Below are 21,065 nucleotides of genomic sequence, written 5' to 3'. Positions count from 1 at the left end.
CTAATTTGGAGTACAGTGTACAATTCTGAAGACCCCACCTTCAAATTACATAAACTGAATGGAGGTGGTCCAGCAGACAATTAGTCAATGGTCTTCATGATAAAACATATGTGGGCAGACTTAAAGATCTAAATATGCATACCTTAGAGCAGCGATTCTCAACTGGTGTATCGCGTGCTACCGGTCTCCCGCTGCTCTTCCCTCCTCTTCCTTCTCCGAGCGAGGGGCGGATGATCTTCCACTGCTGCCGTTGCCACCCGGGCTATCAGCACGTTCAAGCCTGGATGGGAATGGCAGCAGTGTTAGTGGAGGCTGGCAACCGCGGCTGGGCCTTTTCTTCTTCCCGCACCTGCCCCCCCTGACCCGGAAAAGGAAACGATGTGCAGTGGGGTGCACGGGAAGAACGAGCCATGCTGCATGGAAAAGTAGTGGCAGCAGTATGGGCCCAGAGCAAAATCAGCAGACGGCAATCCGCAAAGGAGACAGCAGAATTAGTCTCCTGTGGCCGATGGGATTCTTCTTTCTTGGCCTGCAGGGGCTGGAGGAGGCGGCTGCTGCAGCTACCATTTGTGCTCGGGGGGTGGGGGGTGGGCAGGAAGTGAGAGATAGAGACAGCTAGCCAGCCTGTCTGTGAGAGAATGTAACTGTGATTGACAGTGTGTATGTGTAACTGTGATTGAGAGCCTGTGTGTAAGTGCGAGCATTTGATTGAGATCATCTATGTAAATGTGAGAGAGAGAGAGCATGTGTGTGATTGAGAGAAACTGGTCAGAGAGGTGATGTGTGTGTATATAGGAGAGACAATGGAAGTGACTGGTCAGGAAGATGACTGGAGTGTGTGTGTGAGAGAGAGAAAGTGATTGTGGGAATGAGAAGCCTGTGCATGTGGAGAGAGCTAGCATAGGAGTGAGAAATCTGGGTATGTGTGAGAGACAGCATGGGAGTGAGAAGCCTGTATATGTAAGATAGAACATGGGAGTGGGAAGTCTGTGTGTGTGTGTGTGTGTGCATGAGAGAGAGATACTGTTCGGGAAGGTGACTGGTGTATGTGTAAGAGAAAGACTGGTCAGGAGATGATTGGTATGTGAAAGACAGAAACTGATCATGGGGGTGTGACTGGTAAATGTGTGTGAGACACAGAGAGACTGATCATGGGCCCTAAGGAAAAGGACCATGAGTACAGAGCTTCAGCCACTACTGCTACTGGTGTGTGCTACTGGTCTGCATGAAAGAGAAGTAGGAGAGCTGCTGGAGGGGGTTAGTAAAGGTGGTTTTTTCAGTTTATTTTTCATGTTTGACTGCCATTTTCATTACTGAATATTATGTGATGTGTCTGTCTTGAAATATTTTATTGGTATTTGGAGAATTTTAAATAATTTTTATGAGTTTTTAATTGTTGGATATTATTCTGTTCATAGTTGTTGTGAAACATTTATTCTGCTTATTAGTATAGTTATACAATTATTTCTGTTTTGGGATCTATAGCTGCTTGGCTAGTTCTGTTTTCCTGATAGGAGGTGTATTGGTGTTTAGGGCCTGATTTAATATTTGTAGTGTTGCCTTTTCATAGGTAGGGTTGTTACTGTTTGAGTGTATCTGTATGCAGATTAGTTGATGTGCATTACTGCAGATCCTGGGAGTATGTTAGGTCTGTTTTGTGTATGTGACTGAGGTGAGGCATTTTACTAGCATGTAAGCATTTGTATTAGTCTTTTTTGTTGTATTTTCTCAAGAGGACATGCATTAGTGATAAACTGCTGTCTTTTCATAAGTAGGGCTATTGAGCCTGGTAAGTAGGAGTTTGTGTTGCTGTTACTGAGATGACACTAGAACCAGAATATCTTTTTTGTAAGGTGAGTTGTACGGGGAATGTCATAATTCTGCTTTACATCCATAATTGTGGGTCAGGGGGGTTCCTGTGGATGCAAACTGTACTTTTACATTTAGCCCTATGATGGTCATGTGTTCAGTGTGACACGTATGTGAGAACCATCTGTCAGGTGTGTCCCGATAGAAAAAAGGTTGAGAACCACTGCCTTAGAGGGAAGGAGGGAAAGGGAAGATATGATAGAGACATTTATATAACTTCAAAGAGTAAATGCATAGGAAGCAGGCCTCTTTCAATGGAAAGGTATTCTAGAGTGAGGGCTCATCAGATGAAGGAGAAAGGGGGTAGGCTCAAGAGATCTAAGGAAATATTTCTTCATGGACAGGGTGATGAATGCATACACAGCATCCTACTGGAGCTGATGGATACAAGGACAATATCAGAATTTAAAGAAGCACAGACGTTTGAGGGAGAGGAAGACATTGTAAAGATGATGGGCCATATGGTCTTTATCTGCCATCATGTTCTATGTTTCGATATATATTTTCAAAAGGACAATCACAACTAATTATACACAGCTGATGGAATTTAATAAAGCCAGTTTGTTACTTGTAACAGGTGTTCTCCAAGTGAACAGTAAAGTGTAGGTGGCATCATCTTACAGCACTGACAGAGAACATCTTTCAGAGTTACCTGGAAAAACATGGAACTGCTCAATGCCACAATGAAGTTCTTGAGGACCACAAACTTGTTTAAGGTGAGGACTGAGAGGCTTAAGGATTCTTCTGTCCAGATCTCCTTCCAAGATTTAATTTCAATTTATTTTGATTTGACTGTCTTTCCAGAGTAAATTTCTTAAGTCAGAATACAAATAAATAGGTCCTCAACAACAAAATTCATAAAATCATTGCACCAGAACACAGTAAACGACTGCAAAGAGATATGATTACATAAAACAAGGTCAAAGTGCAACATATACCATCACCACAATCCTCCACTTATCCCCAAGGCAGGGAACTGCCTGGACAAAATAAAATAAGCAAAAGCTTTCCAAGCATAACAACATAAATGCCAATCTAAACAAAAACCAAAATTATCAATATAAAAGGCAACTAAACAATCTAAAAATTAAAATCTTTAAGATGTATAATAATCAAATCAGGATTACACAGGAAATATTCTCAATACAATCTATTTTACCCTTAAAAGAATATTAACTAAACAGTGATAAACAAAATAAAAAACAATCCTATAAAATGTTAAAAGGATTAAACATACATAATAGGGGGCACTCTTGCGTGGCATACAAGATGGCTGCCCGAGTCTGAAGCTCTGAGAGTCCTCACTCCTATTTACGGGAAAAAACACCTGACTGGAAATCTTCTTCACCACGTTGAACCTCCCGAGTGTACCTATCTATGGCTTCATCGAAAACGGTCCCTACACAGGTCCTTTACAGAACTGGACTTGCTTCGTCCAGTCCACACTTACTCTTGGCGCACCTCTAATCTGGCCCCTCTTTGGCGTAACCCTCTAATTACGTTGGTAAACATCCCCTACACTGGCCCCTATGGCAGAAGAAGGATATTTGGCTCCTATCCTCTGTCATAACAGTGGGCCACCTTATCTCCTTCATTCAAATGAAAGACCATTTTGATTTACCCAATACTCAATTTTATGCTTGGTTACAACTACGTAACGCTTTACAGAACAATATATTTTCCATGTTCTTTCTAGACAAATCCCCATATCTTTTAACGATCTACCAAGAATATAGGACTAAGGGCCATCTGGCTTCCAGACTGTATAAAACTATTAAAAGCCTCTCAGTGTGGCTTTCCACACAGTATTTGCATCCAGTATGGTCTTCAGATATTGATTTGGAACCTTCTACTTTGATGTGGGAATATATATGGATGACTTCTATTCGCATCTCGCTCTCTTCCAGTTTATTGCAGACTTCTTTTTTCATTATACATAAGGCAATTTGGACTCCCTGGAAGCTCCACAGGGCAGGACCTTTTTCCTCCCATGCCTGTTGGTCTTGCTCAGCTACTAAGGCCACTTTGAAACACATGCTTTTTTCATGCTCCTATGTGAATAAATTTTGGCAACAAATTTGATCTACTGTTTCTCTAATATTGAATTTAGATCAACAGATCACCTATTCACTGATTATACTAAAAGGAGCTGACACTTCTCTACAACTCCCACTTCCCCATCGGAAATGTTATACTTTTTCTTAATGATTGCCCTATATAATATATTGTCCAACTGGAAGCATAGCAAGATGTTATCTGAACATTTATGGTTGAATACTGTATGTTTATATTCTAAATACGAGAAAGCAATGGCGATTAAATATTGCATTAAATACTCAGTATTCATTTTCATTGGTTAAGTATGATTCTGCATAAGCAATTTACAGCATTGTAATGCAATCCTCGAACTCATAAAATTTAACAACCAACCCTAGTTTCTATCTATAAATATCCAATGTTTAACTTATGAAGCAAATTAGTAGGATAACCATCTCTGTTAAACTATAAACTTCATGGGAGGGAAGTGCACCTACACTGACAAAATCTACAAGATTTGAGGTTTCTCCTTTGCTAGTTTTGTGCCTTTTGAGGCAATAAAGAAACAGACTATGATAGCAGATAAAGACTACAAAGCCCATCTTTGTCTGCTCTTTTTGACTTCCTGTTACAATGCCACAAAGACTATACATGGTCTTCAAATCTATTTGTACCTCCTGACAACCATAATCCTCTGTGCTCATCCTACGTTCCCTAAAATATGATACTAGTTTTGGGAGGGGGTAGAGGAGGGGAGCTGGCATTTTTCTCTTGCTCCTTTGTGCATATAGCTCAATCAGAACCAGTCTCTTTGGGCTATTGCACAATGGCCCTTCATTCACAATCTTCTGAGTTTTATCTCCCTTCCAATTCATTAGACCAGTCACTATACCAATAACCCACAGACCAAGGCTCCCTCTAGAACCCTGCAATTGTAGATTCTTAGTCTGGCCAATGGTCGTCACCACTGCATGATGGCTGAGAAACCCTCCCTCCAGGGGATTTGAATGCTGTCTTTAGACTTTGAAAGTATCCTTAAGCTGCCCATTTAATTATATTTTTGATCATCTTGAGGTTAAGTCCATGCAACCATTTTGTCTATGAAAAAGGGTTTCAGTATATTACTTTATTTCTACCTTCTTTCGCTCTAACACCATGACTCTAGTGTTAAACCTCCCTTTTACAATGAAACATTCTTTCCTCTTGTACATGTATACTTTTGAATCATTTGAATGTCTTATATTTCCCTCTCTCTTAAACATACACATTTAGAGGATAACTTACAAACAACTGCACATGGCAGCCTATACATGTAGATTTATTATAGTATTTTATAATATGAGCGCATGATATATGCATGTGTTATAAAATATGCATATCTCTACGCTGCGTGGTTATAGGCTTATGCACAAATACATACAAAGCACTGAAATCATGTATATCAATGCACTGAAGGCGTGTACTTTCCCCACCTATTTTATGTTTCATTAATCAGGTATAAACAAATGTGCAAACAGTTAATATTATTAAACGCAACAGATGGGGAGATACACTGGTTGACCCTTCCCAGCACCCCCCCCCTCCCCTCATGGCTATGTATGTAACCTAATACTCCCCCTCCCGTACCTCCCTCCCACAACCCCTGTCCTGTTTATCTTAAGCGTGTCCCAGCAGACCTCCAATATAAAGCAATAAAAATAATCCAATTTAATAATTATTTAAAATAAGGTTCCATGCTCGGTGTGGCAATGATTGAATATATGAGGCCCAAACAAGCAAGAAAGGCTTAGATTTACTAGTCACATCCATCTTTTCAGCATATTTTTCATTGATACACAAGAAATGTATATGTATGCCAATATGTAAAGTTTAACATTAAAATTCTCTCTAGCACACTCATCCATCACACATACACACACATGTAAAACCAATATCCAATATTCATCAATGACATCAATGACCAGATATGTCTTATGTCATTGATGAATATTGGATATTGGTTTTACATGCGTGTGTATGTGTGATGGATGAGTGTGCTAGAGAGAATTTTAATGTTAGTTAGGTAATTGGGTATACATTAATAAATGCGATTGTTTGATGTGTCCTCTTCTTGTGTACATTGTGTATTACAGTAAGGAAGAGGTAGTTTGTTTTTTGACCCTTGTGTGACTATACAATATGTAAAGTTTGGCAGGTCCCTGCCCACCCAAAAGTAAAGAATAGATTTCTTTGCAAGCAGCAGGACCTTCCTGATCCAGAGCCGTTTAAACCTCTGCCCCAGGGCTCTCTCTTGTAGCTGGTCAAAGAGGAGCACATGAGTGTGTAGGGGAAGCCAAACATCTGTAACCTGATACACATACTGAATTATTGCTTTACAAAAAAGAACAATTTTTGAACATCCCCAAAACTGGTGTCCCAAAGTGCTAGGTATTTCATTACACTTCTCGCATGTCGCTGAGATGGCAATCCTCATATGAAAAGCCCGCACTTGCGAATAATACCACCTCCTCAGGCACTTATATTGAATCTCCCTTAAATCCTGACTGCAGGTAAGGGATGTTATTCGTTTGAAACATAAGGCATATTGGGAATCAGTCAGGTCTAAGGGACGTTCCCTCTTCCAATTGGATAGCATGGACCCAAAGACCCTCCTATTTTAAAAATATATGTACATATATTTACATGTGAAAGTAAAATAGGCCTTACTCATGTAAATCTCAAAGCGCACGTCTTTGCTCAGTCCTTCTCCAGGTCATCAAGACCCTCCTGGCTCTTCAGCCTGAACTCCCCCCAGTTTACCCAGACCTCTCCACCCAGTTACTCAAACCAAATAATAGGTGTAAAAATATGTGAGTCCCTTGGAATATGTACACGTGTCTTTCAAAATAGCAACTTCTGCGTGTAACTGTTGGCCCCAGCTGGGAATGCCTTTAGACTGCCCCTTTTTACTCACATATATGCAGCGCAATACTGAAAGGAGGCGTGCATTTTAGACTTTTATAAAATACGGAATACATGAGTAGAGGCTACTTATAAAAAAATGAGCACATACTTGCATATGCATCATGTTTTGAAAATTCACCTTTTAGGTTTTTAATCTAGTCTCATGGGGCAGAATCTGCATCAATCTATTAGTCCTCTTCTGAGCTGCCTCTACTCTATATTGTTTTGGAGGTGCAGCCTCCTAAATTTAATGCAAATCTCCCAAAAGGGTCTCGCCAGGGATATATTTAGAGATATTATCACTACCTTTTTTCTGCTTGCTGTATCACTTTCTATGTACCTTATCATTATTCCTGCTCCTCAGATCTGTATTTGCTGTTATCTTTATTGCTTCTATATTTTTCACTTCACTCTCCTTTCCCTCAAAGTATATCAGTTAATATAAAATTGAAAAATTACTGGCAATGCAAAACATATAGCAAGTATATATGCTAGCATGTCTAAAAATCACATTTACTCTTCTATTCCTTTCTGAGTAACAACAAACATAGAAATATCTATTTAAAAAGAAAACTCATGCTAAACATATGTGTTGGAGAGAAGATACTCTGCAAATGGAATAAATAAACCTTGGCATGTGGTTGATTCTGCTGCCCTCTAGGGGGCTATGCTGAATATTCATATTACAATGACAAAAGAAATACCTAATGGAACCAAACATATAATATGTCAAATCATAGGTCTGTTTCTATTAGAGTCTCAGAAGAAATGTGGAGGTGTCCATACAAAATCTAGGTTTGATTATTTTTTTCTGGCTTCTGCTCCTTTGGTCCTCATGACTAGGGGTGCAAACAACCTAAACATGTTGGCCGATGAGAGGTTATTTATTCTGTAATAACAGGCTGCTGGCCACAGAATACAGACTTAAACTTGGGGTTCTCTCCACTTTCAGTCCAGCATTCTTAATGGAGATACAGATAAGTGTTATTGGATGAGAAATGTCAAACACCATATGATTTTAAAAGGATGTTGATATATGTATTTAAATGTATCACATACAATGGACATGTTGGAAAAGCAGATTTGCTTATCTGTAAAACATGTTTCTGTAGACAACAGGATGAATCAGCCATCTAAAGATGCCAACACAGACTCAGATTTCAGAACTTAGTAAACACTTCACACAGGAACTCCACACACACTGAGTGTGTGTGGAGTTCCTGTGTGCACACATTGCCTCGTGAGCCCATCAAGCTCTTTCAGATTTTATACTTTATCGAGGTGGGCAGGTATTAAAAATGAATAATTCCTTCTGCTGTCTACGGAGTACTTGCTTTACAGGTAAGCAAACTTGCTTTTTACATCAACGAGCAGGCTTGAATTAGCCATTATATGTGAGGCGTCCCATGCTGGAGTCTGCATTGTGGAAGCACTTGCTTAATGACAACCCAGCTCCACCAAGTGGAAAGTAAACTACTGTATGAACATCCTGCACAGAAATGCTTGTTCATAGTTATGGTCTCCTTTGGATATTCTGTCCAGATAATAGTGGGGTTTGAAGGTGAACAAATGACCAAGTTATCTGTTTTGCAAATACATTCAATATCAGTGGCTGCGAGATGAGCCACTGAGGTCCCCTTAGCTCTCACTTGATAAGCCCTGACGGAGTCTAGGCTGTAAACTAGCCAGCTTACAACAGTGAACTATACAATTGCTAATTGGACAAAGTTCAGTTGGCAACTGCCCTGCCCAATCTATTGGGATCAAAGGATACAAACAGTTGAGAAGCTTGATAGTAAGTTTGAGTCCTCTTTAGGTAATATACCAGAGCTTTCTTATAATCCAAGCAGAGAAGAGCTCTTTCTCCTTTGTGCACACGTGGTCTTGGAAAGAATGTAGATAGCACAATAGCTTGATTAATTTAAAATGCAGATACTACTTTCAGAAGTAACTTGAGATAAGCTCGTAGAATGACCCCATTATGAAAAAAGTCTAGGTATGGTGAATATAAAACCAGAACCTGTAGTTTGCTTACTCTTTCTGCCAAAGTTACAGCCAAGTGAAACGACAGCTTTCAGATGGGAGACCAAGTCCATTGATTCAAGAGGTTCAAAAGGAGTTTTCATGAGTTGAGCTAGGACTACACTGAGGTCCCAAGGCACTGGAAGTTTACTGACCATAGGTGGAATATCACAGACCTTTCATGAACTTTGATACTAAAGGCTGGAGAGAGATTGGAGCCCATTCCACTTGCTGGTGAAATGCTGCAATGGCACTGAGGTGAACGTAGACTGAAGAGGTGCTAAAGACTGATGACGAGATGCAGAATAGATACTAAAGTTAAGTCTCTCAGGCCACAGAAGGAGGGATCCAGTTTGCTGGTCCTACATATCAAACCAAGAACTTCCTCCATTTGAAATCGTAGGAACTTCAGGATGAAAGTTTCCTGGCAGAAATATGTACATCCTCCACACTGTCTCCCCCCCCCACCCCACACACTTTTGGGAAGATGCAAGGAGAAGACAACTAGGAGTTTGACATCCATGCTGTGAGGACCAGATATGGCAGGTTTGGATGGCAGAGCCTGCCTTCCTCATGTGGGATGCAAGTTGGAGAAGTTCACAATGGAACCGGAGAATGAATTGACAAAGTGACTAGATAAGAATACTATACTTTCCATGACTAGGCTGGTGCTAAGAAGATTATCCTTGCCTTGTCCTACATGACCTCAACAATCCTGGCAATTAGAGGAACAGGTGGGTGGGTATGCATAGAGTAGACAAACACTTCAGTTTAGCATAAAAGCATTAGAAGCTGATCTGTAGCAAGTCAGATGCATAGTTCAGAACTTATTGACCCTTCTGCTGCCTTCTGAGTTGAACAAGCCAAGGCCATCTGAAATTGAGCAAGTCATCTGCAATTCTTTCATCCAAGGACAACATATGCAGTTGCAACACTCTGTTGAGGTGGTCCGCCAACATATTCTGGATGCCCAGTAGATAGGTCTCCTGGAAATGGGCATTGTGATGTCCTGCCCACAATCAGATTCGGAGTGGTTTAAAAGCCCATAACTCCTTGTTCATTTAAGAAAAGAATGGTCACTTGGTTGTCTGTCTAGATCAAGATTCTTTTTCCTGAAAGAAAGAAACAGAAAACCCTAAGAGCACAGCAGATGGCTGATAGCTCTAGGTCATTGATTTTTAGAGGACTCTCGAATGGGGACCTCAGTCCTCGAGTCCATATTGCACCGGTATATGCTTCTAACTCCTGGTGAATGTGTCAGTAGACAGAATCACTTGATGCGGTGGAAAGTGTAGCAAGAGACCCATTTTTAGAACATTTGGATTCATCCACAGGTGAAGAGAGGCTCTTGTCCTGGGGTCATAGAGATTTGGTGTAAAGACTGACTGACTTGATCTCATTGGCTTCAGAAGCTCCACTGAAGACCCTAAATGTGCAAACGAGTCAGAGGAACCACAAACATTGCAGCATCCATGTGTCTGAGAAGGACCAGATGTGAATCGGTTATTTATTCTTTCAGATAATAGAAAGACTAGGGGGCACTCCATGAAGTTACCATGTGGCACATTTAAAACTAATCGGAGAAAGTTCTTTTTCACTCAACGCACAATTAAACTCTGGAATTTGTTGCCAGAGGATGTGGTTAGTGCAGTTAGTATAGCTGTGTTTAAAAAAGGATTGAATAGGTTCTTGGAGGAGAAGTCCCTTACCTGCTATTAATTAAGTTGACTTGGAAATAGCCACTGCTATTACTAGCAACAGTAACATGGAACAGACTTAGTTTTCGGATACTTGCCAGGTTCTTATGGCCTGGATTGGCCACTGTTGGAAATAGGATGCTGGGCTTGATGGACCCTTGGTCTGACCCAGTATGGCATGTTCTTATGATCTTGCTGATGCTTGGTCCTGTTGAAGAGAAGATTTTACCAGACTCATCAACACTGTGGCTCTTACGATGGGGAGAAACGCTTTTTCCTGAATTGAGTCTTTCCAGGCTTTTATTAATTGAATTCTTTGAGCTGGAACTAGGTTTGAGTTGGCTAGGGATCAGAGAAGCCATATAGACTCTGGGACTTCTGAGGGAGATGAATCCATCACAGACTAATTATCTTAGTATGGAAACACATAGACACCCTGCTGATAAAGCTGTGTCACATCTAGTGCAAGGCATTTTGTGAATATCCTCTGAGTCTTCAAAAGGCCAAAGGGAAGCACTTTGTATTGGTAATGCACATCCTTCACCACATTAGAAATGTTTGATGGGCAGGGAAAATGAGAATGTGTGCATAATCATCTTTCAGATTCAGAGCACACATCAAATAACAACTTGTTCAGTCTCAGCAAGTCCAGGATAGCCCTCAATCCCCCTTTTTGGGGATTAGGAAATACTGGGAATAGAATCCCTGTACACACTCCTAAAAGGGACAGGTTGAATCGCCTTTTTCTTCGCCCATCTCCAGCTGCAAATGGGAGGATTGAGAAGGGTTAGAGCCAAAGAGTGAAATCTGTTGGGGTGGAGGAGGACAAAAGAAGTGTAAGTTGTAGCTATTGTCCACAATTTTCAGAACCCACTAGTCTTGGTGACATGGAGCCATTCCTGGAAGGAGTGAACCCTTCCCTTCCACCACACACTGGAAAAGACAGGGAAGAAGTCTCAGTTGTCCAAACCTGGTCCTGGGCTTAGGCTGTGTCTGCTGCTGAGTCTTTGGTTGATGCCTTTTAACTCTGTCAGCCCTGCTGTTGATGAAGAGTGGGATCAGCTTGATGAAGCTGAAAAGAGCAGAAGGGATGTCTTTAGAATAATGAGCACTTGCAGGAAAAACACTGGCATTGGGAAAGAGCGGATTGGCCCTCCAAAACAGTTGATAAACACTTTAAGGTGGATTGATGCACCTTAATTAATTAGAGCCACTACTTCTTTAACTCCATAGCCAAATAAGTTGTTCCCTGTCAGGTAAATTCACAAGACAATCATGCACATCCTGTCAGAGGCCACTTACTTGTAATCATGTTAGCCTTCAGGCTCCTATGGAATGGCTGAAGACATGGCCATGGTATCAAAAGCTTTATAAGCAGAACACCTGAGGTGCTTCTCACACTCTTCTATGTCCACCACTGCTCAATGGAAGTTTGCCTTCTCTGGGGATCTCAATTCTGTCAAGGTTTTAGCTTTTGCATGCATTCGAGCAAATACTGCACCATGAAGACCACCATGAACTGCAATTCGAACACTCAGAATGGATCCTTGGAAGACCTTTTTCTCCTCCCGAACGTATCCAACACTTTTGAATCTTTCCCAGGAGGCATGTTGGACTGATCATGAGTGCACCACCACAGAATGGTGTGGTAGTTGGATTACCCAAACCCTAGGGAGGCCTGGACCCTGTACTATAGGTCTAGTTTCTGGGTCACCAGAAGTCATGTCGTCATATTCTCATCTGCAGGTCCTTGAGGAGTTTGTGAATTAAGATAGCTGAGGAATCCACAGGAGGCTGAAGGATCTAAAGAAGTCCAAAGACATCTGCCCTATGGTCCTTTTCCTTCCCAACAATGACAGTGTCTTTGCCAGCTAATCCAAAAACTTGCAGTAGCAAAGATCCTCCAGAGGAGAGATATCCTGAGGCAAGTTTGGCAGGGGATCTGAAGGAATCACTATGGAATCTTCCTCCTCTCCCAATCATAGGAAAATATTAAGCCACGACCATGGAGAAGATCTCAACTGATCTGAGGCAGAAATGTCCAGCTGGAACTCAGAATGTGACTATGTATGGGTTTTTTATATTACTTATATGTGCTGTTCACAAGCAATATATTAAATTTAATAAATACAACATCTTATGCTTCCAGTTCATGAAGGCATTCTCCTGGAGGAGGAGAATCCAACACCTCATGAATGCTGAAGATGTTAAGAAGCGAAACACACTGGTGTGAGACTTTGGGCAGCCCCACTAGGTGGTAAAAATGTCTACCTTGTACAGGAGAGGATCTGTTGTCCTTCTCTAGTTTCCGGTCTTAAAGAGGCAAATAAATTCTTCATTACCTCTGATTGGTGGGCTCAAGGATCCTCTGTGCCAGAAATCAAGATCGGCTCCATCCCAAGGGCTGCCTGCAAAGCTGAGGCAGCTGCATCTGCTGGGCAGTGACCAGCTCCAAAACGTCTAGATTGACAATTCCAGAATGGCACCTTGGTTCATGGATAAAACCTTACCATAGCAGGACTCAGGCTTAAGTACTCAGCTCTCCATTTCCACATTATTTACTTTTATTTAACTCTTTTTTATACCGACATTCATGACAGGTATCATATCATATCGGTTTACACAGAACCAGGGGTTAATAATTTAACAAACCATTTAACAAGAAGCTAAGTTACAATAAACAAGGAGAATTGAACTTGGGGGCTGAGGTAGCCGGAAAACACAGGATAGAAGGTAAATAAAACTTAACTGGCAGTGGATGCCAGCTGCCTGAGTAGCTAGGTATGAATAGGTGGCATTTTGTAAGTTTCTGAAGGTTATGGGAAGGCTTGAAGGAATAGCCAGGTTTTAAGTTTTTTCCGAAATGTTAGTGGGCAGGGTTCTAGTATGAGGTCTGGGGGCATGGCATTCCAAATGGCAGGTCCCACTGTCGAGAATGCCCGTTCTTTCGTGGCTGTATGAAGTGTGGCTTTTGTTGAGGGGACTTGCAGGGTTCCTCTGTATGCTTCTCTGATGGGTCTTGTGGAGGTGTGGAGTTTGAAAGGGGTCTGAAGGTTGAGTTGTAGCTGTTTGTGGATGGTTTTATGGATTATGGTGAGGGACTTGTGTAGAATTCTGTAGTTTATTTATGGCACTGATTGATGGCACCCTGGAATGCCATGCCAAATGTGCCTTAAAATGCGAGCTTTGCACTGATGATACAGAGAGCACACTGGTTGGTCCCAGTCTGGGAAAAATAAATGACTTGGCACCATTGGGATCTTCTGTGCCATAAAGAACGATGAAACTTGCACCGATGAGGCTATCTCCCACCTCAGCACTGTGAAGGGGCTGTTCCTATGGAGCCCGGTGCCAATCTTTTATTTGTGCCCCTTTTGTTGTTTAGGTGCTCTTGTTGGTGTCTGACCTGGCATCATAGGCTTCCATGTCACACTCAACCCTTGACCTGAGATGGATCTGGAAACTGGCGCCACGGTAGTGGTGGTGGCAGCCCTGGAGCTTTCCCATACTTGAGGGAAAAAAGGATACAGATTTCTCTCTTGATTTCCTGGGTCAAATGTTTTTGTATGTTTGTTTTATGTTCATATATTTACTTTTATGTATCTTTTATCGTACATCGCTTTGGAAATTTGTGTGAAGCAATTAATAAATTTCATTAAAATGAAAAAAAAAATGAAATGACAAATCTTCGTTTCTGGACGAGGAGTGGCTTCACTACTAGTGCTAAGCCTTTTGTGTCTTATCTGCTGGCGCCTTCTTTACAGCCTCCATCTTCCAGGAACGGTGCTGTTCTATTCTATGGAGTTGAAGGAATCATGATCCAGTTCCAACAGAAACAGGCCTTGAAGTCGCTGACAATGAGTTTCTTAGCCTTTTCCACACTCACAAATTTGTAGATTTTTATAGAACGTAAAAGTTCTGTTTAACAGGCTGCCAAGGTAGTGACAGAAAAAAAACCAGAAACAGTATAGATGCCTTAAAAAACACCAAAGCCAAAAACCCCCCCAAAATCTTGAGAGAATGGGATATGTCCATGTAGTAGCTTGGATGAAGAAAGATGAAGGGACTCATGAAGCAAGGCGTGTGTGTGCTAACTCCTGTGTATGTTCAGTGAAAGCTTTCCTGAGTTCTGAGAAATGGGCCGTCAGATGACATCACTTGAGCGTTATGGCTAATTTATGCCTGCTGGTTTGCAGAAATATAAAAACAAATCTAATTGCTACATGATTACACCAAAATGCATTTACAGGCGAGAGCAGCAAGAATGCACTTCTATGGTATCAACTATACTATATAAAAATACTGGTAAAAATAGTTTTGAAGTAATGGAATACTAAAGTTACTACAAGGAGTATTCCTAAATTACAGTATATACAGTATCCTAGATGTCATATAATTTGATTCCTTGTAATTTGATCTATTTTTCCACACCCAGCTTAATTCATTCTATAATTACAATGTAATTATACAATGTACAATTTTATATAATTATACAATGTTACAATTATACAATGTAATAATAATAAGACATCTTAGTCTTACTATTCTCCACGTTAACATATAAACCGATGTGATATACCCCAATGAATGTTGGTATATAAAAGCAAATAAATAAATAAAAATATAGGTCAAAATGCACAAGCCTGGACTGGGATGTGAAAAAAAAATCAAGAGTTCATTTCATGACATGGAGTATGGTAAGCAATGCTGACAGGTTAATTTTGGACATCTCACAAAAATTCACAGCTTTGCAGATTTCTGCTCTCTGCAGTCAACACCGGGACTATCCATTTCCATAACTTTAGATATTTCACCAGCATTGCAACAAAACAGCTAACATCACCACTGTTGTCTTTTCTTGACATTCATATATGTCACCTTCATCTGAGCAATATCACATAAGTATATTATCACAGCGATTCTCAAACTTTACCACATCAAGCCCCCATATACCACTAAACAACCCTACTCATGCTATGACGCTTCCTCTTCATACCCTCAGATCTATGGTGAATCTTTTTTCCTAGACTAATACTTTGCTTTAAATTTGTTGGACTCTGACCATTAATACCTTTTTTTTTTTTTTAATATATATATTTTTTTGACTGACCTGGACCCAATGAGTCACCTACTCATGATCTGAAGGTCAGAGTGGGTCATCTAGTTTCCTGCTCTCTCCCTTTCTCAGTCAGGCAATGGCCACGGACATTTGATGCCTGCATATTTGTAATGGGTCCGGCACCACTGCAAGAGTGATGCAGCATTATTAGCATTTGCCTATTTGTGTGCTTAGACACAATTAAAAGCATCCTGTGATGCATGGTGCTCTAAATGGGAAAGAAGAGTAACAATTTACTTTATAGCTTTCAGAAGTGTTCATTTCTTCGTAAAATGGCATGACTACCTCTATGTGTACTTTCATGCATCCCTGATCAGAAAAGAGACAGCAAGTGGCAAGTGCAGTACCTAGCTTGAAAGCATTATACTACTCAATATGTATGAAGGCTGTGTCGTAGAAGGTGACAGGGTGCTTGCACATGTGGTATGGATAACGACAGAGCTCCATTTATTATTGGCCTGACTACTGGGGATACAGGACAGGTAATATAATGATAGAGCCCTTGTGTGACAGATGAAGCCAGTAGCCAGTGTTCCTACCCTTGCTGGCCTGTGAGGAAATACGCTGCAATCTTGAGAGGCCATCAGGGACAGCGAAAGGGGATTAGGCGCGCCCTAGGCACCTTCTGCCTTGTGCTGCACCCCCCCTCCCAGCTGCACCTCCCCCCCGGTTATGCCAACATCTTCCTCGCCCCCCCCCTTGTCCAGGTTGTGCCAACGCACTCTCTGTCCCCCCCCCTCCCCCGGTCGCAACCCTGACTCCTTCCCCTCGTTTTTTGGGGCTATGAGCAGCGGTGGCAAAGAGGAGTGGAGATTCGAATCTCCAATCTTCTTTGCTGCCGCTTGCCACCCCACATGGCTTGCACCCTCTAATGGTTGGCGCCCTAGGCCTAGCTTGCCTAGTGCTTCCGCTGGCCCTGCAGACCATGATAGCAAAACAGCAGCGGAGGACTGCATGGTGTATGGCTAGTGATCTCTGAATGCTCTCCCTTCATGGAGAGGTTAGCTGTGAGTAGATGGGAAAGAAATGTTTGGTTTTTAAACCTTTGGACACAAGCTAGCCTTACATGCAAACAGTTCCTCATGCATTAGACCTTTCTAAGGCATTGGTGGGTTTTTCCCTGATTGTAAGAAGCATTTTTTTTCATGCATATAAATGATAGGTTTTTCTCACTGAATACTGTGGAGCCATAGCAAATAAAAGTGTTTCAGAGAGTATACAAATAATGCAATGTTGCAACTGAAGTGTGGAGAGGTGTTTTTTGTTTCTTATTCTTAGTCTGAGCTAATATCACAGTCCATCTATGCTTAGTGTAGTTTCCTTTCCTTTTCCTTGAGTGATTCTGTATGTTGGGATAACAGGGCTCATCCACAGAGGTAGCTAACACATTTTGCAGCTTGGAACAGGGCATGCTCATTAGTGCCCAATTTGCTACTATTTGGCCTCCTGAGCAATCTCTACTCTAGCTTTGAATAGTGATAATTTTTATTCATCAGCTTTCCCAAATAGCTATTTACCACATTCTTCTCATAGGCCTCAAACTGGCAAATAAAACAATAGCTATTTTTGTAAAACTTTTATGCAGAAGAAAACTCAATAAAGCCTCTAATAAATATTCCTTATCAATGACTATTTTTGATAACCACTTCCTATAATCTGAATACTGAAAGGAAAACCATTACAAAGGTAGTGTGCCTGCTTATTACTAACTGATGTTGGTTTAAATTTGAGCCGCCTGCTTAAATTCTAAGATTGAGCTACAGCCACAGATATATTTGAAAGATGGTTCTCGTAGTATCAAACAAAAGGCAGTTTCATCCGTTGTGCCTGGGAGCAAATTTTGAGATGACTTAAGATCCAAATGGCCAGGAATTCAAACCAGTTCTGTACTTATAACACCTCTTCATGAATAATGTCCAAATTCCAAACAGATGTAATTATAAAAACAAGGACATACTTCTCAGCTTTGGTTTTTAAGATGTTGAAAGGAAAAATTGCATTGGAAAATTGGGTTGGAGAAATTTGCAACATATTAACACACTGAAGAGATCAAGCTGAGGAGAGGGTAAGCTGAAAATCTTGCAAAGCGCAACTGCCTCAGTCAGAAATTCAGCACTGATCCTACAATTTATATAATATTTTCCAGATTATTGCAGGTGTCTGGAATAATCCAACCCTGAAATGATAATTATTAATGGCAAGAAGAATGGATACCTCACTTATGGCCTGTTTTAAACAAAGCAAGCACCGTATGAATACTTGGAAGAAAAAAAGCAATCCTCATTTAAAGTTCCACTTGTCAGCCCACATTTGGCTTCAAGTGAAACTGATATTAAAACATACAAAATAAGAATGTCTTATTATTTAAATAACTGTCTAAAACATATCTATGTTTAAAGTGGAGTTCTGCTGAATGACTCCAATTCTGTAGCTCTCATAACTAAAGTCTTCCATGCTTTTTCATACTGAGTCTATTAATGCATGTCAGCTAAAGATTGTGGGAATGTATTAAAAAGATGAAAGGGTTGGTTTGCCAAGATTATCTAACCTCAAGTATTAAAAATAAGTAAAAACATTTTCATATTTTCAAATTCTAGCTTATACCCAACTGATTACACTGGAGGATCAGTGCAAATTTCAGCACTACAAATCTAACTTTAAAATAGTCTTAAGAGTTTAAGCTGAATGCATACTATAAACCTAGTATACTGTAGGTCCCATGTACAACAAAAAAGTCTAAAATGGAACATTAACATTACTGAAAGAATGAGATCCTCATTGTTCTCTTATTTTTTAAAATTGCTTTTTTTTTTTTAGTATTTGTAAAACAAACTCTAAGTAGGCCTTATGGGGAATGACTGCTGTAAAATAATCAGTACAGTCTTCTTCATATTACATAAAAGAATCAAGAGGTTACTGATAGAACTGGAACATGTATGGCTAGGTAGAAAATTATTCACCCCTCTCCAAGAGTACATCCCTAAAATTTTACAGTTGTGCCACTTTGCTGGCTTTACATTTAATAAGCTTTATAGAACTGGTTTTTCTTTAAAGGTTATATCATTTTACAAATTTGCTTATGAAATTTTTTTTCTAAATCCATGCTCATAAGAAATATAACCAGATTAAGCCTAATGCAATAGAATATGAACTATATTATACATAAGAGACACTAGAAATATAAACAGATTAAAAAGGAGCTAGAGAAGAATGAGCCATTCTTAGATACCTGATGAAACCATCCCATTTTGTAGCACAATACAAATGAAGGATGTCAAGCTGTCCTAATTAGAATTGTATTTACAAAATATCCAATTAGAACGCAACAATTAGTTTTGTATTTTTGAGCAAAGGCCAATGTTTATGGCACACAGATGGACCTACAGTAACAATGAGTTTAGCAGAAAGCTAATGCTGTCCAAAGCACAAAGGGTAAAAAAAGATTGCATGCAGTTTTACTGAACTCACCCGACAGAGATGTAAAACCATTCTCTAGGAGCAGAGATGCATGCATGAAAGTAAGAACATGATTGCAAGTAACACACTTTCACAAAATGATAAGCTTTCAAAATGAAGTCAAATGTAAAACGATGAACATAAAGAGCGAATGTATCTGCTTATCCTCACCTCTCGCTTGGCAAGCAGCACGTTTGGGACTATGTGTGGAAGACAGCGTCCCAACATCAGCATGACTCCCTTCTCGCTGTCAGCAATCCGGGACACCTGCAATTTGAATGGATGCTTATCCAGATGCAGGGGCAGAATGCATGGTTTTCTGGTTTCACTGCATTTCAGACTTGAAGCATTCTAGTGCAAAAGACTGTCAAAGACGCAAGATGATAGAGCAAATACTACAGTGGAATTTTCCTGATTTACCCTTTTAAACATGTTATTGTGTTTAGGTCTCATGACAGTCAAAGTTAGCAGTTGTGGATGACACTGAAGGGGCAATGTTCAAACTGTCCGCATTACTGCAAGGTCTGCAGTACTTTTACATGGGGTCTTTGTACCAATTTTCAAAGGAAAATACACACGCACTATTTCCTTTGAAAACTGCCCCAGCGAAAAGAATGCATACAAATTTGCACTTACTTTTACTGCCGATACTTCTTCCAACCAAAACTTTGCATTCCATTTTGTCCCCCAACATATCTACCCCGGGAATGCCTCTACTACAATGCAGGTAGAAGTATGCAGGCTGTGGCACTATGCACACACATTTACCCGCAAACAGGGCGGGCAATTTTATGACAGCTGATTTATGCAGGTTAAATGCTTTCTACCCACACAAATCCATTTCAAATTGCCCTCCCAAAGGCGCACATCTTTCCCAGCTGACTCTCCTTCTGCTTCTCTGACTTTTCATGACCATGACATATTGGACTTTAGAAACAAAGAGAAAACAGAATGTCATAATACAGCTAGCATAGTAAATATTAAATAGAAAATATAATTGCTGATGCTTTGTTCCACGTGTAATAGACAAATATACAAAAACCATAAGTTAAAAATGACTAGGCTTCCAATATCATACTTTGTATATAAGCGTTTCTGAATTTGCAAAAGTAGCTCTTAGGAATGACATCCCTCTCTTCCCCCCCCCCCCCCCCCCCCCACATATATCCATGCCAACTTTAAATTCAGACATAAAAAATAATTATGTATTACAAGATGTCTAGTCAAAGCTATTTTTAAAATCCAAGCTGATACTGGCAACTTGGTGGTAGTGCTATGAAAAGCAAGGTTGTGGGCCCAAAGTCCACTAGGGCAAAAGACCCTTTAGAAATGATACGCTAGATGTTCGCGATTAGGTTGGGCAACCTGCTGCAACTAGAATGCCATGGCTTGTTTTTAATGGTAGCATCAAGAAAGATTACAGTTCAAGTTTCCCTTCCAACAAGCCCCTACTGCCAAGAAGGTGATGATGGAGGTGTTTGAGGGGAGGGGAGAAGGCCAAATAATTTTTTACAAGTGTTTATTTATTTTTTTATATTAAATTACCTTGATTGTATTAGGGGGCTTGGAAGAGAGGAGGCAGGGGTTGTTTAACAACCTGTGCCAGTTTATTCTCCAACAGGTACACTACAGCTTTTGTTTTATCAAACCCTGCAGTAGGAAGCATAAAAATCAGAATGCATATGTAGTGACATAATATATAATGGCAGAAAAAAAACCCAATTAGCTCTTCCAGTCTGCCAGGTTATTTCTGGTCTATGCTGCTAAGGTTATAGCCCAGATGCTAGCCATAGAAACTTGATCCTCATCCAAGTCAGTTTTATTTTCCTCTTTGATTCTCTACTATATTGGGGAGATGAGTATACAAGCATCTATATTTAATCCAACATCTAGTAGCCTCACCCCCATGTCTTACTATCAAG

General features: G+C 40.4%; 1 protein-coding gene across 9 annotated transcripts in view; it reads right to left on the bottom strand.

Annotated features, from left to right (window-relative positions):
* RELCH (RAB11 binding and LisH domain, coiled-coil and HEAT repeat containing) overlaps positions 1-21,065 on the bottom strand; it is a 500,624-nt gene that overhangs the window by 304,476 nt on the left and 175,083 nt on the right. For 5 of the 9 annotated variants that reach the window (XR_003854685.1, XM_029590486.1, XM_029590489.1 and 2 more), the window contains 2 exons: positions 19,315-19,410; positions 19,156-19,179 (listed from right to left, as the gene is read on the bottom strand). Coding sequence is in view for 7 of the 9 variants with exons in the window: in XM_029590486.1 (XP_029446346.1) it covers positions 19,156-19,179; positions 19,315-19,410 (120 nt within the window). In the remaining 2 variants the exon portion in view is untranslated. Of the gene's footprint in view, positions 1-19,155; positions 19,180-19,314; positions 19,411-21,065 lie in introns of those variants that run through there. The other 4 variants (XM_029590488.1, XM_029590487.1, XM_029590491.1 and 1 more) reach the window with 1 other exon arrangement.

Source organism: Rhinatrema bivittatum, chromosome 2 (genome assembly GCF_901001135.1).
Source record: "Rhinatrema bivittatum chromosome 2, aRhiBiv1.1, whole genome shotgun sequence".
In the NCBI taxonomy this organism is placed as follows: domain Eukaryota; kingdom Metazoa; phylum Chordata; class Amphibia; order Gymnophiona; family Rhinatrematidae; genus Rhinatrema; species Rhinatrema bivittatum.
This window is presented reverse-complemented; position numbering and strand designations above follow the sequence as displayed.